The 15,695-nt window shown below is 34.0% G+C and overlaps 1 protein-coding gene and 2 long non-coding RNA genes across 5 annotated transcripts in view; 2 read left to right on the forward strand and 1 right to left on the reverse strand.

Annotated features, from left to right (window-relative positions):
• The first annotated feature begins 102 nt into the window (after positions 1-102).
• LOC125668811 (uncharacterized) overlaps positions 103-15,695 on the forward strand; it is an 18,988-nt gene continuing 3,395 nt past the window's right edge. Inside the window, exons 1-3 of the long non-coding RNA XR_007367776.2 lie at positions 103-281; positions 10,482-10,710; positions 10,905-10,975. This is a non-coding gene — a long non-coding RNA (uncharacterized LOC125668811). The remainder of the gene's footprint in view (positions 282-10,481; positions 10,711-10,904; positions 10,976-15,695) is intronic.
• On the forward strand, positions 438-2,274 carry LOC130053956 (uncharacterized). 3 transcript variants are annotated; one of them, XR_008802185.1, is made up of 3 exons: positions 438-633; positions 969-1,102; positions 1,354-2,274. XR_008802185.1 is itself a non-coding variant. In XM_056161778.1 (3 exons), the coding sequence occupies exons 1-3, from the start codon at positions 647-649 to the stop codon at positions 1,560-1,562; spliced, it is 354 nt and encodes a 117-aa protein (XP_056017753.1). In that variant the 5' UTR covers positions 438-646; the 3' UTR covers positions 1,563-2,274. The 3 variants fall into 3 exon arrangements, 2 of the variants coding, with proteins under 2 accessions (XP_056017753.1, XP_056017754.1); XM_056161778.1 differs by having other exon boundaries at positions 438-657; XM_056161779.1 differs by having other exon boundaries at positions 438-657; positions 1,936-2,274.
• LOC125673430 (uncharacterized) lies at positions 2,432-4,651 on the reverse strand. The gene is made up of 4 exons (XR_008802186.1): positions 4,460-4,651; positions 3,710-3,868; positions 3,433-3,543; positions 2,432-3,242 (listed from the first exon to the last, which is right to left on the reverse strand). It is a non-coding gene; the product is annotated as an uncharacterized LOC125673430 (long non-coding RNA).

Below are 15,695 nucleotides of genomic sequence, written 5' to 3' on the forward strand. Positions count from 1 at the left end.
AAAAGAAAGAAAGAAAAAAGAAATGGTTTAGAGACGAATGATTTAGAATAGATTTGATAAAATGACGAAAAGAAATATCATTTCCACAAATTTCCTTCGATGACTATTGAGCATGTCCAAATGATTTAGCAGTATATATTCCGGAAGAATTTCATAAAATGTTTGTATTTTAAGACATTTTGGCGCACGTTTTTGCATGGTATTTGAGCTGTACCAGAACAGATACCATGCGGCGTTTGATAGCAATGCAGTTTACAAGCATTGAATGCCTGACGCAATGTGTAAGTATGACTTATATTTTTAACGTTTAATGATTCGTATTTTTGTTTTTAATTGGTTTAATATGTTGAGCGAGCGCAGAGCTCTACAGTACGCATGTCATGTATAGGGTCTGTAAGTCTCGTCATGTGATTGCCGAGATTTAGCGAGATTATTAACTTCCGGGTACATCAACATCTCAGACTGCACTGTGTAGAGAGTGGTATACATAGATATAGCGTTATCAATCGATTATGTGGAGGTTTTAACGAGATAAACATGGGAATTGAAGCATTAGTGGAGTGGTCGAGGATTCTTCGCTTCGTGTTTGACGAATTACGTGTAATAACCGCCAGTGTACAAGCATCGACGAGGGTACGTCTTGCAGATGAAGAGCAGGTTGGTAAAAGCATAATCTATGAACTAGAGAGATGTACGATACGTTTTTATATTCTCAAATCATTCCAATTGAAAGTATATTAATACTTGAAAATAAAAACGGATTATGCATAAAACTTGCTTTGTATTTATACGAACGTACTGGGGAGATCGGAAAAGGGGGGGGGGGGGGGGGTTGAATAACGATACATTTAGGCACCTGCAGTGTACAGTTGTATATTCAATAAACAAAGCGCATTAAATATGCCTATCTATATCAGTTACATCACAGATGGGTTAAGATTGTTTAATATTTTAAAAATATTTTATAGATATGCCTTGAATCTGAGGATAAAGGTGTTGTTCATTGTGCAGTCATCATTAATGTGGATGTCTGATGCCAGTATGCCCATAATGGGGCAGTATAAGTGTCGATCTTCATATGACAGCAAATTTTCAAAGGCAGGTACACAATTTAAAGATAAAATAATGTCAATACATGTTTGGATCTATATCTATTATGATATAAGTTTATATGTTGTAAACTTTCTTTCTTTTTAGAAATTTCTTTCTTTATAAACTGTCTTGCTGTTATGCCCTCTGGGCCCAAAATTGGAATAAACTTATCTTATCTATACCCAAAGTAGGTAATAAATGGGTTCGAACTGTGAAGATAAATTTTTTACATGTAGATATACATGTATTGGAATTTTTCAGATATAAGAAGGCAAATAAAACTGTTCAATGTAAAATACGCCAGTAGTTGGATAAAACATCCAAAGTCGGCACAGTCAAAGTTCACAACAACAATGGAGGAATTAACTGCATCCTCATTCCGCAGGGCAACAGGCCATTTTCAGCAACCCCTGAAATTCTTAATTGAGGCTAAGTGCCCATTTTCAGCTCAAACAATGACAATTAAATAGGCCTGTGCAAATGTTGGGATTTCCCTCTTGGTAAGTCAGCATTATAGATTGAACAATTATGTGTATGTGTACCTAATACATATACATTAGCTGTACATATATGTATTCATATATATCACTATGGATGTATCCAAGTTTATTATAATTTTAAAGTAACATTTTATGAATGAAATACAAATACTACTTAGGCTTCATTGTGATATTGAACTGCTAATGTTCTTTATAAACTTTACTTGCATCAAGTTTTGAATACTGCAGTACATCTATGTCAAAATAAGTATGCATATTGCAGTATAATACTTTCACCACTAATCAGAGCACTTGTAAATCATGTATATTTTATCAATACATGTAATGACATTTGCCATTTTAGAATGTGATGCAAGGGATGGTTCGCTGCACCTCAAAACAAAATTTGAATATTGGCATCAGATTCAAGGACAACACCACCTGAAAGACACCCAATGCTGTGATTTGCTAGTGTGGATTCCTAGTGACACTCAAATAATTCACATTGACAAAGATGTATTATGGTCAACCTTTTAAGCGTGATAGAGTTTAATTATAATAATGAAGTATTTTTGCTGTCTAAAATACACACACATAACCACATTGATAGATGCACCACATATACTTTATTATGATATCAGTGGTACATCTATCAAAGTTATGTAATTACATGTATATTTATTGAATAAACATTATAGACAGAGTTTTTCTTATTTTAGATGAACCAAAATACATATATATATAGACACAGTGTCCAGCTTTACAAAAATCATTCAATTACATGCATTTACTAAAACAATGGATTTTACTTCTTTTTTAATAATGCAGATTTGAAAACCTTCAGAATGAGAACAAAAGGCTTTATGTTTGATTGTATATTGTTTAACGTTCCTTTCGAGAATATTTCATTCTGATGGAGACGTTCCAAAGGGCTTTATATTCATATGAATATAAAAGGCTTTATATTTATATAAATATGTAGAAAAGTTATATTGCATATATGGTATTCATTACTTTTAACTTTAAAAATTCAATGTGGCAGGTATGTGCAGATTTAAGGTATATATATACATGCAATTAATCTAATAAGTTTGTAGGATTTATCTGCAATCTCCTTCAAAAGGGGAACCTGGAAATTCACATGATCCACACAAACCTGAAATATTTTGTCAGATCAATATCTATACTATGATAGAATATGGCAAAGGAATTTTAAAAAAAAATTATTCTCTCATTTTCCCATCCAACATGGATTCTGCATCTGGAAATTTTATAGCAAAGTTGTGCATCCTCTTTTGAGAAGTGGGATTTATTTGTAAGAAAGAATGGGATATTAAGTGTCATGTCATTTGGAAGTTTGTCAAATATACAAGATCCTTTGTCCACCAGGAATATATCACCAACTTGTAACTTCTCTAAAATGCCACAATGGTTCACAATTGCCAAATTAGATTTGTATCCAGCATACAGAATGGAAATAAGCTGCATTAGGTGTAATACAAATTAAGGTCTTTTCTTTGTGGCGACTCTTGTCATTACTGCAAGCGAAAAACTGGCTATTCATATCAATTTGGTCATATTAGGTCACTTGTGTTGCATCCATTGCAATCTTCAATTCTTCTGACTTTTATATTTCAGTTGAATGGACACTCCCAACAGTGTTCATGATCCCTTCAAACAAAATTTCATGAATATATGAAAAATATCCACAGAAAATGGTGTATACAGCAACATTTATACCCCCCTAAAATTACTAGGTAATTGAATATTGTGAAATCTGCGCTGACCTGTGAAATTGATAACTAGTCAGTGTATAGAAAGTGCATTGTTAATTTTTCCTTAACGAACCGCTAAAACATACCTTTCCAGGGTCTTTCAATTATGATGTTACCAATTGTCAAGGATGGTTTCCTTTAATTAAGCAGGTATATTTCTCACTGCAAGTTTACAACATCCTAGTCTTCAAGGGAAGCTGTAAGAACAAAAGCAATACCATTATAGTATTTGGTGTGCCTATAAACTTAGATAACACTGAAATGAGAATGAAGAAAATACAGAAAAACCACCTGACACTAAACTTAACAACCGTTGTAACTTCCTGGTTTGATGTACTAGAATACTTGTATCGTGCACTGTACCTTTTTAAATGTTGAGGGTTTGGTGCTGTATACTCGTGATCATGTAGATGCACTTCATTGTTGTCTGGTACAGATATATTGGTAGCAGTATCAACTTCGGTTCCTACATGTACGTTTGAAGCAGATGCTTCTGCTTCAGCAGGTTTCGTAACTTTGTGTCTATGAAAAAAAAGTAATATACCATAAGTTGCTGTTTTTATTGACTTAAAGTGGCTCACTACACAACAAAGTTGTAGTTTCTGAAATAAGCACAGAATATGAGTGTTACAATCATTCTTTTCAAGGTCATGCGTCACTTTTACATAATTATACAATAAAGATATATGCCAGTTCTCTTGAAACACAATACAAAATTTAATCATGCAGAAGCCTATATAAAGGCAAGTAGTATCAAGGGTGTCCTGTCAACCCTTTCCCCTTTTCCTAGCAAGGTTATTTTTTTCTATATTGATACAATAAATAAGTGTTCCTTCCCCTTTTCAGACAGAAGGGAATTATGTAGTAAAAGATGTTAATAAATGTTGAAATCAATAACGAAGAAAAACTTACCCCCCCCCCCATTTATGAAATTGTAGTACATGTAATTTTTTGCTCTTATTATTTTATTTTTATCATTTCGTCTGTCAAAATCTTTTGTAGTAGGCCTATCCCCTCTGAAATATCTAAACAACACGTCCAGTATATTCTATCAGTTTATACACACGTGTGTTAATTTGACATGATTATTCGTTGAATTGTGATATCACGTACCTACATCTTTGTATCCACCGCTTCCTTACTGTAGCATCGACTAGGAACCTAAATAAACTACATGGCAGGGTTTTCCCAGTCTCATGTATGCAGCCGATCGCTTAACAATACACCAAATTACATATTAGCGCCGATTCTCTGTTACGACTTTGTATATTCCACATGTTGTTGTACCCGGAAGTAGTAAAACCGAAAGTGAAACCAAACGAGACTTACAGACCCTATTCTATATCAGGAATGCGGGTGGTTTCGTCCCTATTACATATTCGCACCGAGTGGATTCGCACCGAGTGGTTTCTTCCCCATGCAGATAACCTAAGGTAGAACATTGCCTTATAGTCGAGTGGTTTCGCCCCAATGTACTAATCGAGTGGTTTCGCCCCAATTTTGTAATGATATTTTATTTCTGTTTTTTACGGGTATTTCTTTAAAAAAAAAAAAAACCCATTAATTTATATCATTGGATTTTTAATCACATACTGTATTATTACATCCATAATAGAATAGATATACGTTTGGGATAGCATATATAGTAATCCAAGTTTTTGTATGACAATATTGTTGAACGACCCTAGTAGATAGTTTGCACTGCAGCTATCACTATCACTATTTTAAAAAATCACAAATCCTTCACTGATTTTGATATAAAGTTACCGGTATTGCAATTCAATTATTTCATTTCTGCTATCGCTTCTAACATTATCTTTATAGAATCCCTTTTCAGAGAGCTTACATTCATAAAATAATATAACAATTTAACATATCTTAAAATTATAACAATTTAACATATCTCAAAATTCACTTTCTTAAAATGATCAACTACTTTTACTACATTGCTGCTTTACGTTTATGCTATTAAATTGAATTCTTCAATTTGAGATTTATATAAATATACCTAAGATTAATAAAATCACATAATAGACACACTAATTTTATCTACATAATGCTAATTCTGTTTTATATGATAATTTTTACTTACTGATTTTCCACAATGAATGCAACTTGCCATGGCAAAAATTCTTGGTATAATGATAGAAATGGACATAGTTTGGACGTCGGTAAATTAATATACTGTATACTAGTATTCATTAATTTCAATTCAATTGTTCATCATTTAAAGATAGTATGCTCTGATCAATCATCCCGACCACTGTTGCCGTATATAAACATCCAAAAATTGTTGGTATAATGATCAAAATGAACATACCTTGGGCGTCGGTAAATTAATAAATAGCATTCATCCCCTAATTTCAATTGCTCATCGTTAAAGGAGAGTATGCACTGATCAATCGTTCCGACCACAGTTGCTACCTACTCAATGGGGCGAAACCACTCGGGACGAATCCACTTGGGTACAGGTAAAGGTACGAATCCACTTGGTGCGAATATGTAATCGGGACGAAACCACCCGACACCCTATATCAGTATAGGAGCGGATCCAGAATTTTCCCCAGGTTTCCACCCATGCAATTAGAATCCAGTTGAAACTATGGACTAAGATTTGTTGAAGTGCATTCAGATAGGAAAATATAGGCCTATATATTTTCTACCTAGCCTATGAGTGGTGGGATTCTCATAATAATGTGGACAATTTACTGATTAACCTGTCTCCTTGCCTTGAACATGTAGATAAAAGCAGAATGCTCATAGAAATTGCATGCAGTTTCCATCAAACTTTAACATGTTGTAATTAAAATTGTAACTGTGGTCCACATAGTTTTATAAATTTATTAACGACAACCACGGGAAAGACAAGATTTTGGGGATTTTCGCCATGTCGCATTTTGGGGTACCATATAAGGCCATCTGCATATAACCACTTAACTTCACTTGAATATAAAAATTTTGATACAAATAATTTGAGGAAATGACCGGCTTTTATTCTGAATTAAATGAATTAAATTGTTTTGACATTAAGGAATTTACGATTACTGATGAACATATGTCTCCAAGAACGATGTAATCTACGTTCCCAGCTTTTCAATCGAGATGGTTTGGGTTAAAATGTTCATTCTTAAAGGATTAAAATTGTATTTTAACATAAAATTATATAAATTACACAAATCAAACCAATATTTTATAACTAAAAAACACATATTGAAGATGATAAAACGGTCGGATTTTCGAGTGTACGGATAAGAATGTAATCTACGTGATCACTCTGCAACAAAACCATTTCATATCTAAAAGTAAATCTGTTTATTTTTGTTTCATTTTGTCGACAGTGATGGAAAAAATTATGAATACTATAACATTGATGAAGGAAAATAAGAATTTTTTAAAGAAAATGCTCATATGTATCTACGTGATGTAATCTACGTTCCGTGTGTTTTGTAATTTCCATCTTTTTGGGCTAAATGGTGGTAGTAAAACAAATCGGAACACCCTGCCGGATCTTTTATACTGGTTTAGTCTTGATATTATACTACTTACTGAATTTCCAAATAGAAAAAAAGAGAACCAATAAGCATTTTTTGAATAAAGGTCACCTAATAAACATTGACAACCAAGCAAAGAATACAGTAAGTAATGAATTAGCATCAACAATAACATATCACCTGAAATAAAATGTATCAGGAACAATTTTCATGTAAATATGATATGTATTTCATCATTTCTATCAATTTCCACACAACGCATTGAATTTCGTACAAAACAGCACATACAAATTATTGATGAAAACAATTTTAAGATGTGTCCAAGGGAAAAGAACATGTCTATATCTTGATAATAACACTTTAAAAACATCAAATCACTATTTGTCCAGGACTTGAAGCTAACTTTTTATGTCACCAGTCCAGTCGGACTGATGTGGTATAATTTCAACCAGTCCGCAGAAAATTTTACCAGTCCAACAGAGTTTTCCAGAAATAATTAAACATATTTCGTTAATGTTATTAAAATGAAATTAAACACAATATGTCTCAGATAATATTGTAACACTTAAATGTGGGATTTATATTTACGAATCAGATTCGTCTGATATCTACAGATCGAAGCATGCCAAATGTGTGTATAAAATTTCATAAGTATATTTTCCACAATGATGCTTTAGAAAATTAACCAGTCCCATCGGACTGACTAGAACAAATGTCAGTCAGTCCGCCAGACTTTTAACCAGTCACAGACTAACGGGCATATGTTAATTTCGAGCCCTGTTTGTCTGTAAGTTTAAGATGTCTTGTGTAAGTTTTCTATAGATCGTTTGAATATATTCAGTGTGATTGGTCGATAACGTAGATTACAAAAAATAGTTTACAGCGGAAATTCGCAAATGTTAGTTCACTTTCTATGAGGGTTATGATTTGTTTGACACTATTATTTGAATATTTATTAAAAACTTTTCAAATCTAGGAAAGCAAAGCCTGTTTAAATTTGATAACGTAGATTACAACATTTCACAACGTAGATTACATAGATATCGCATCATCTATTTCAAAGATCTCACAACTTCATTATTGTTTTCTTTCTTTCTTTTATAGATGGGTAGACCATAGAAGGACATTCACAAAACACATAAGTGAATATCAAACACATCATGCATCAAAAATGTTCTTGGAGTTAAAACTTATGACATCAGATCAAGAGTAATTCAAAATGGCGTTTGATGCTTTGATGTTCTTTTCATTTTAGTTAATTTCGTATGTTACAATTTTTATTAAATATGTTGTGTATTTGAACGCTTGTTGTAATAAGGTGTCATAAAATTCAATACCATAAGTGATGCAAATTCTGATAAATTTAATACAATAACATCTGTGATACTAGTACGTATCAATGTGACAAATATATAATGCCATTATTTTATATACTACGTATTTGTTGTTATTGTCTGAATAAAGAATAGAAATAAGTAAAATCGTCCGTTTGTTGATTATCGATTTCAATGTTAGGTATGCTTACTTGCTATTACTTATTAAAAAATAAATATGAATATAGGTGATGGTATTTTATATATATCTTCCTTATGAACTTCCCTTGCACTACACAAGGAACTACACGCAGACTTATAAAAATGAAACAAAAAATTAAGATAATGCTGCCAGCTTGCTTCTGTTTTAAAAAATTCAAAGAAAGAAAACAAATTTTAAAATGTGACATTTTCATTCAAGTTACATTACAAAGATTGTGAAATGTTGACGATTTGTAATCTACGTTATCTCCTTTTTGATCACTATCGTAACACTATCATTTAGATTAGTGTGCGATATTTTGTTTATTTCATAACTATACAAGTCGATCTATCATTTATATGTAACATTTCAGAAAATTTTCTCCTTCTCTTTACAGTGATGGAGTTAAAAAATCTTTGATCTGAAACAATTGCTCTATAGAATACGCGAATTGTTTGATTATTCTAGAGATGATATAAATTTTTCTTTACTAATTTTACAATTCGTATATCAAAAACTTTCGTACATTGTAAACTCTCAAAATCAAGTAATTTTTCTAATGTAACAATGTATTGAATTAAGATGTTTTGCTAAACTGTGTAGATAACATAGATTACAAACTGAAAATGGACAGATCTATTCCACTGAGCATTATATCTTTTAATGATTTGTGGTTGAGTGTTAAATTTTGTTATGAATGTTCTTCTTTCATAACCTATCGTTCAAAAAAGTATTCTAAAAACTTTATTTTTTAAAAATTCTTCAGAAAAAGTGTCCACATTATATGAGAATAGGTGTCCATCGCCCGGTATGTGTCTGCCTAACATAGCCATTGAATATATGTGATTTGAAAGAAAACAGGAAAAATCTGTAGTGTAATGAAAATTGCACTATCTACTATTTAATGGGAACAGGGGTTGAAATTAACTTTTTCTTTATTTTCCTTAAAATTTATCTGATAATCTTCACGCGGTGGCCAAGAGGTTAGAGCGTTCGCCCTGCATGCGCAAACCTAAGTCGTTAAAACAGGTAGTGACAGTGCCATCGCCAAACGCTCGGCATCAGGTGTGAATGTCACGGGTCCTCAGAGATGACCTTAAAAATGGAAGTCCCGTGTCACAGTAGGTGTGGCACGCTAAAGAACCCTCACTGCTCAATGGCTGTAAGCCCCGAGCATAGGCCTAATTTTGAAGCCCTTCACTGGTCTTGATGACGTCTCCATATGAGTGAAAAATTCTTAAGCGAGACGTTGAGCAAGATGCAATCAATCAATCATGTAGAGTGTAGCAATGAGATATTTTGATTTAACACAATACGCCAGTTTCGAGATTAGAGCTCTCCTGTGTAGGAGGTGCATTTAGTGGAACATTGAATGCTTAGGTGGGACAGAGTGGTACTACAGTCAGTGAGAAAGACGATAAAATGTATAAAACCCGACTTCTTTTTAAATACTTGATGTAGGAAATATAAAATACTATCAAAAGAAATGTTTTACCAAAGTGGAAACATAAATAAAATGCCATATTTCCTAGCAATGTCCTGGATATGATAGGTAGGAGCAACAAAATAAAGTGATATAATAGGAATTCTAAGTATTTAATTACTTCTTGAATACTTATCATTTACTTACTAGTTTGTGTATCAATCAAAAATGGGTGATGAAACTGCGTATGATAAACTTACTGAGTAGATTCACTTATGCAGTGATGAATATCTGTCCCACTCCCGCGTGTAAACAAGTTGTTTTGCACCTTACTAAGTACGAGAGTTCTTCAAAGGGAAATAACTCGGACGTATCTCGAAACCGGCATATTGTAATGAGTGTGTATTTCATAAGAATTGTAATTAAAGCGATGTAGCTGTCACTGGTGTCACTACTGCTGCATCACACACGGGGCCGGTCATGACATGGAAATGGCAAACAGAATGTTTTGTCACTAAAATAAATTTTTCTGTTGGTCTTTACTGGCAATTGATATACAATGTGGGCCTTTGAATCATATTGTGGGCCTGTAATCTTTAGAAAATCAGGGGCTCACATGGCGCCTAAGGTTTCATATGTTAATCACAACCCTGGGTTATTCTGAAATTGAAAGTAATTTTTTTCTTTCCTTTCTTTTTTGCACTAGAATGTTGCATCAAAAGATTGAAGCACCCAGCATGAGAAATGAAAGCCAGGTGTTACTGACAAGACCTTAAGAAACTGAGGTCCAGTGTCACAGTAGGCACAGGCACAATGAAAAAAAACCCCACTGCTACGACCATGCCACCAGTTAGTTAAAAAATTGAGGCACTTCCCATACAGCTGATGAAGTCTTAAGATTTGAGTGAAGAATTCTTAAATGGGATGTAAACAAGGTAACGCAGGCTTGAATTTAGCGTGTAAACAAAACTAGCAGTATAGCTTTTTTTTCAATTGAAATGATTGTCTCATCATTATTTCATAACAAATTCTTCTGAATCAATGTAGTATTGTTTTGCATCTTGTTACATGTGTTATGTCGATTGAAACATCAGTCTAAGACTGATTTTTATTTGTTTAAAACTCTTAGACCCTATCCTAAAGGAGATGAGAGAACGATGTCATGTTTACAAGAATTGAGGAAAATTGAATTAAGCAAAGGTATTTGTTTTATTTCATTTTTGTAGTAATTGAATTTTCTCTAGTTGACTTTTATATACTGACACACAAAAGAAACGCAATCACATTTAATGTAAATTTTGATATTAGTTAACAATTTTGAATTGCATGATATCATACACATTTCCAAGCAATACACGGTTGGTTGAATTCAGTTGGGCCATATTTAAAAAAATGTTTGTTTCCCCTCGACCGATCCTAAGTTTCTGAGGATGGTAGGTAGGTAAAAGAAATTTTTTTTTAGCTATCAGAATGTTATTTAGAGCTATTCCAGCCAAAAAAAAAAATGGGGGGGGGGGGGGGGGAGGGAAGGCACTTTATTTTTAAGACAGCCACCCATACAATTAAATTTTCCTCTGCTACCACCACCCATACAATTAAGATTCTCCCCTGCCACCACCCATACAAAATGAATATTAAGAATTCAATACTGAAATCACCTGTATATTAGGATTTTCCTTTAAAGGTAGAGTTTAGTTTCAACAAGTTCATATTGGTCTTATCGCAATTCACCTTTGAATTAGAACGCTTTGGCCGATATAGTATTGCGTTGTGTGACGACACAATTGAATCTGTTTGTAATACAATTGCGAAATGCAACAGAAACTCTCATTGGTCCATATGTATAAGTCCGCCCAAATTCCCTTATACGGGAGTAGTCAGCATTTGAAAACATGACGGCCAGATGCTATATGAAAAAAGAAAAACTTCAAGGAAGAAAGAGAAAAAGTTGTATTCTTGTGTTGTCTCATAAATTTAATATCAAAAAAATTCCTGACATATTTTCCTACTATACTTATGTCCAAACAAACCTTCAAATATTTATTAAAGCCCCATACCACCCAAAAACTCGATCACAGCTTTTGATGATTTCGTTATTCGACGTAGCCATGTTAGGTAGCCAGTCAATTCGAATCCCGGTTCATTTCCATACTAGCACAATAGCGTCTAGATGTGTACTAATACCCCACAAATATTTTAGCTAAATAGTTTAAATAATATACCACCCCAGCCCTATTAAATGATAATTATTCAAATAGCTAAACTCATGGCAATGCGGCTTTCATTAGTCATGGGCGGCTGTGCCGCGCCGGCCGGTCTCCATCTAATGGGCTTGTGTAGCATTTTCGTTCATCAAGAGCTTATTTTACCTTTACAAAACCTGGTACAAAAAATGTTTTAATTTCTATTAATTATTCGTGTTGATAATAAATGAAGAGCGAATACATAACTTACAACCAATTTTATGAAGAGATACCAACAGCAAGAGTTCGAATTGACCGGCTACCTAACATGGCTACGTCAACAAACGAAATCATTTGAAGCTGCAAGTTTTCGGGTCGTGTGTGGCTTTAATGAATATTTGAAGGTATGTTTGGACACAAGTATATAGTAGGAAAATATTTTAAGATTTTTTTATATTGGGTTTATGAGACAGCAACACAAGAATATACCAATATCAGGCCTCAACCGTCCGCAGCTTTTTGTGACCCGTAAATCGAAGGTTTTTATAAGAGGTGGATCTTTTCAGAGAGCTATGTACAGTTCTCCAGCTACACTGAATCCGCCCGAGAAAGTGGGCGGGTTGTAATCGGCCAATTAAAACTCTTGTTGTATTACATCAAACATGTCATTCAAATTGTTCAATCGTCTCATTCAATTGTGTCGTCACACAACGCAATACTATATCGGGTAAAGCGTTCTAATTCAAAGGTGAATTGCGATAATCCTATATATTTACATTAACTGAATCTTTTCTCTTATATTTCTTTTGAAATTTGCATTGCTTTCAACTTACAATGAATACGTGTTTGTTGCAAACTAGCTCGATTCAGTTTTCTAGTACCACCTGTCTGCATAACCATCACCAAATAAGGAGCGTCATCAAGGTCAAAGGGTGTGTGGGCTGTTCTGTTTAACGTAACAAATGGATCAACCATGTGATATTTTAGAATTTAATTCTAATTTATATTTTAAAAAATGCATAAAAATATAAACAATTAAAATGTCTTTCTTTGTTGTTTCATCGGATGATGAAGGTAGCAACCACTGCAGAAAAAATTAGCATTTTTTGGTTTATGCGAATTTGGTAGGAAAAAAATAGGATGATCTCAGTATAGACAAAATGCCAGTAATTTTGTATACTTTGGAAACAAGCGATGTGTCCTTTAAGTTGTGGAAACCTAGCTCTGTTTGCTTATTATGCCCCCCTTCAAAGAAGAGGGGCATATTGGTTTGCACCTGTCGGTCGGTCGGTAGACCACATGTTGTTCGCTCAATATCTTGAGAACCATTCACTTGATGATAAATGATATTTCATATGTGGGTTGGTTATGAGTAGAAGAGGACCCTTGTTGTTTTTCAGGTCAAAAGGTCAAGGGTCAATCTACTTTGGACATAGGAATATAATGTCCGCTCAATATCTTGAGAACCCTTTGCTTGAAAGACATCAAACTTGGTACACTGGTACATTGTCAGTAGAAGATGACCCCTATTGATTTTGAGGTCACATGGTCAAAGGTCAAGGGTCAACCTGGACATTGGAATATACTGTCCGCTCAATATCTTGAGAACCCTTTGCTTGACAGACATCAAACTTGGTACATTGGTAGGTCTTCAGGAGAAGATGACCCCTATTGATTTTGAGGTCTCATGGTCAAAGGTCAAGGGTCACACTGGACATAGGAATATACTGTCCGTTCAGTATCTTGAGAACCCTTTGCTTGACAGAAATCAAACTTAGTACACTGGTACATCTTCAGGAGAAGATGACCCCTATTGATTTTGAGGTCTCATGGTCAAAGGTCAAGGGTCACACTGGACATAGGAATATACTGTCCGTTCAGTATCTTGAGAACCCTTTGCTTGACAGAAATCAAACTTAGTACACTGGTACATCTTCAGGAGAAGATGACCCATATTGATTTTGAGGTCAAAAGTCAATAGTTGAACTGGATATAGTAATATATTGTCTCCTATATTTTAAGAATTATTTGCTTGATTGACACCAAACTCGGAATATTGGAACAGCATAAAGAGTAGATGACCCCTATTGATTTTTAGTTCACATGGTCAATTTACTCTTGACATAGAAAGATATTGTCTGCTCAATATTTTGAAATGATGATACCACTATCAATTAAATGATGTGTGTGTATAACCCTTTTCAATTTTGCACCATGGGGGGGAGGGGGGGGGGGGGCATATATGTTTTACAAACATCTCATGTTATAAACAAACAGTTTCACTAGACTAATGATGTGGGATATATTGTCATATCATTTCTGGACTACAGGTGCTTCTGGGTGCTTATTAATTGTTGAAATAACAATTTTTTTTTAATGCTATAAAACTGATTAAGATATGAAATTATATCACTTAAAATTTAAATTCACATATAGTTACTCTCTTTAGTGCTCAAGACATATGTCTTATCACATCAGTTACAATGTGTATACATAAATACATAAAAATGACATTGTATGGCGGTGTCCAAATTCAAGCAAGCAATGGAGAATAGCTTTTCAACAAGGTTTTCTCACAACTTAAGTGCAAGACATAAATATTTCCCTAAATTACAAAGGGTATGCATATAGACTGACTTTTTTCCTTTGACTTTCCTGTGACTTTTTTTCCTCTCGTACAAGAAACCCGTGAATGCTCCATTTAAAATTTCAGTCCCAAGCATAATATTTACCGGATTTATATCGCAATCAGGCAAATTTTCCACTCTTTTAAACGTAATGGTACCAGGTGGGAGATTTCATATCCGATTTACCTCACACATCTCATAGTCTGTCGAAATTCACTCTTTCGGAAACAACGGTCTTGATTCCCTGATCCTTGATTTAGTTGAATAAACAATAACTCGGGTTTTGTTCATTAACCCCACATGACCCTGTATGTTGATTACACGTTAACCAATTGATAGCTTGGGTATGATAATTGATTCAGAGTGTCGATTAAACAACATCACCGCCAAACTAATACTCTTGCATTTTAAAACGAAAGTGTTAGGGGTGATAATTCCCAGAATAGTCATGTTCGACCGAAATAGAAAGTAGGAATCGCGTTGTAATCGAAAAATGTAGTCGTTTCATAAAGGTAAAATTTCGTAAAATTACACAAAAAGGTTGTAAAACTTATGGTTGTTGGTTGCATTAGACAGGTGGTCGTTTAAGACTGGTACAATAGGTGGGTAACGCCTTGGAGGGGAAATTTTTTACGGTCACATTGAGTTATCTGCCCATTTATCACTCTTTTCGTACGTAACGTAGGATGGGTTCCCTTTTCTTCATAACCTCTTGCCCAGGGCATGGTCCCTGGACCCCATTGGGGCCCTAGGCTGACCCTATACACTCGGCCTTTTTGGATTACTTCTCAAAAACAATTCAAGGGGTTGGCATCTCTGCATATCAGACTGAAACTTGCTATGTATAATTTTTTGTGGATCAATTGAGATCATATTGCAATTTTGATCCATTTTGACCTCTCTTGCAGGAGTTTTGCCCCTTTATTTGGAAATTATTGTTGTATGGAGGGTATGGGTGGAGGATACCCTTTCTAGCCGATCCAATATGTATCATGATACTTTACACAGGATATGATACATATCACGATACTTAGCAAATCAATAAAAACTAGAAAAAAGGATTTCAAATTTATTCAGTTCAAAACTAAACAAAAAATATCACTCGGTTCA

The sequence above is a fragment of the Ostrea edulis genome, chromosome 4 (assembly GCF_947568905.1).
Source record: "Ostrea edulis chromosome 4, xbOstEdul1.1, whole genome shotgun sequence".
NCBI lineage: Eukaryota > Metazoa > Mollusca > Bivalvia > Ostreida > Ostreidae > Ostrea > Ostrea edulis.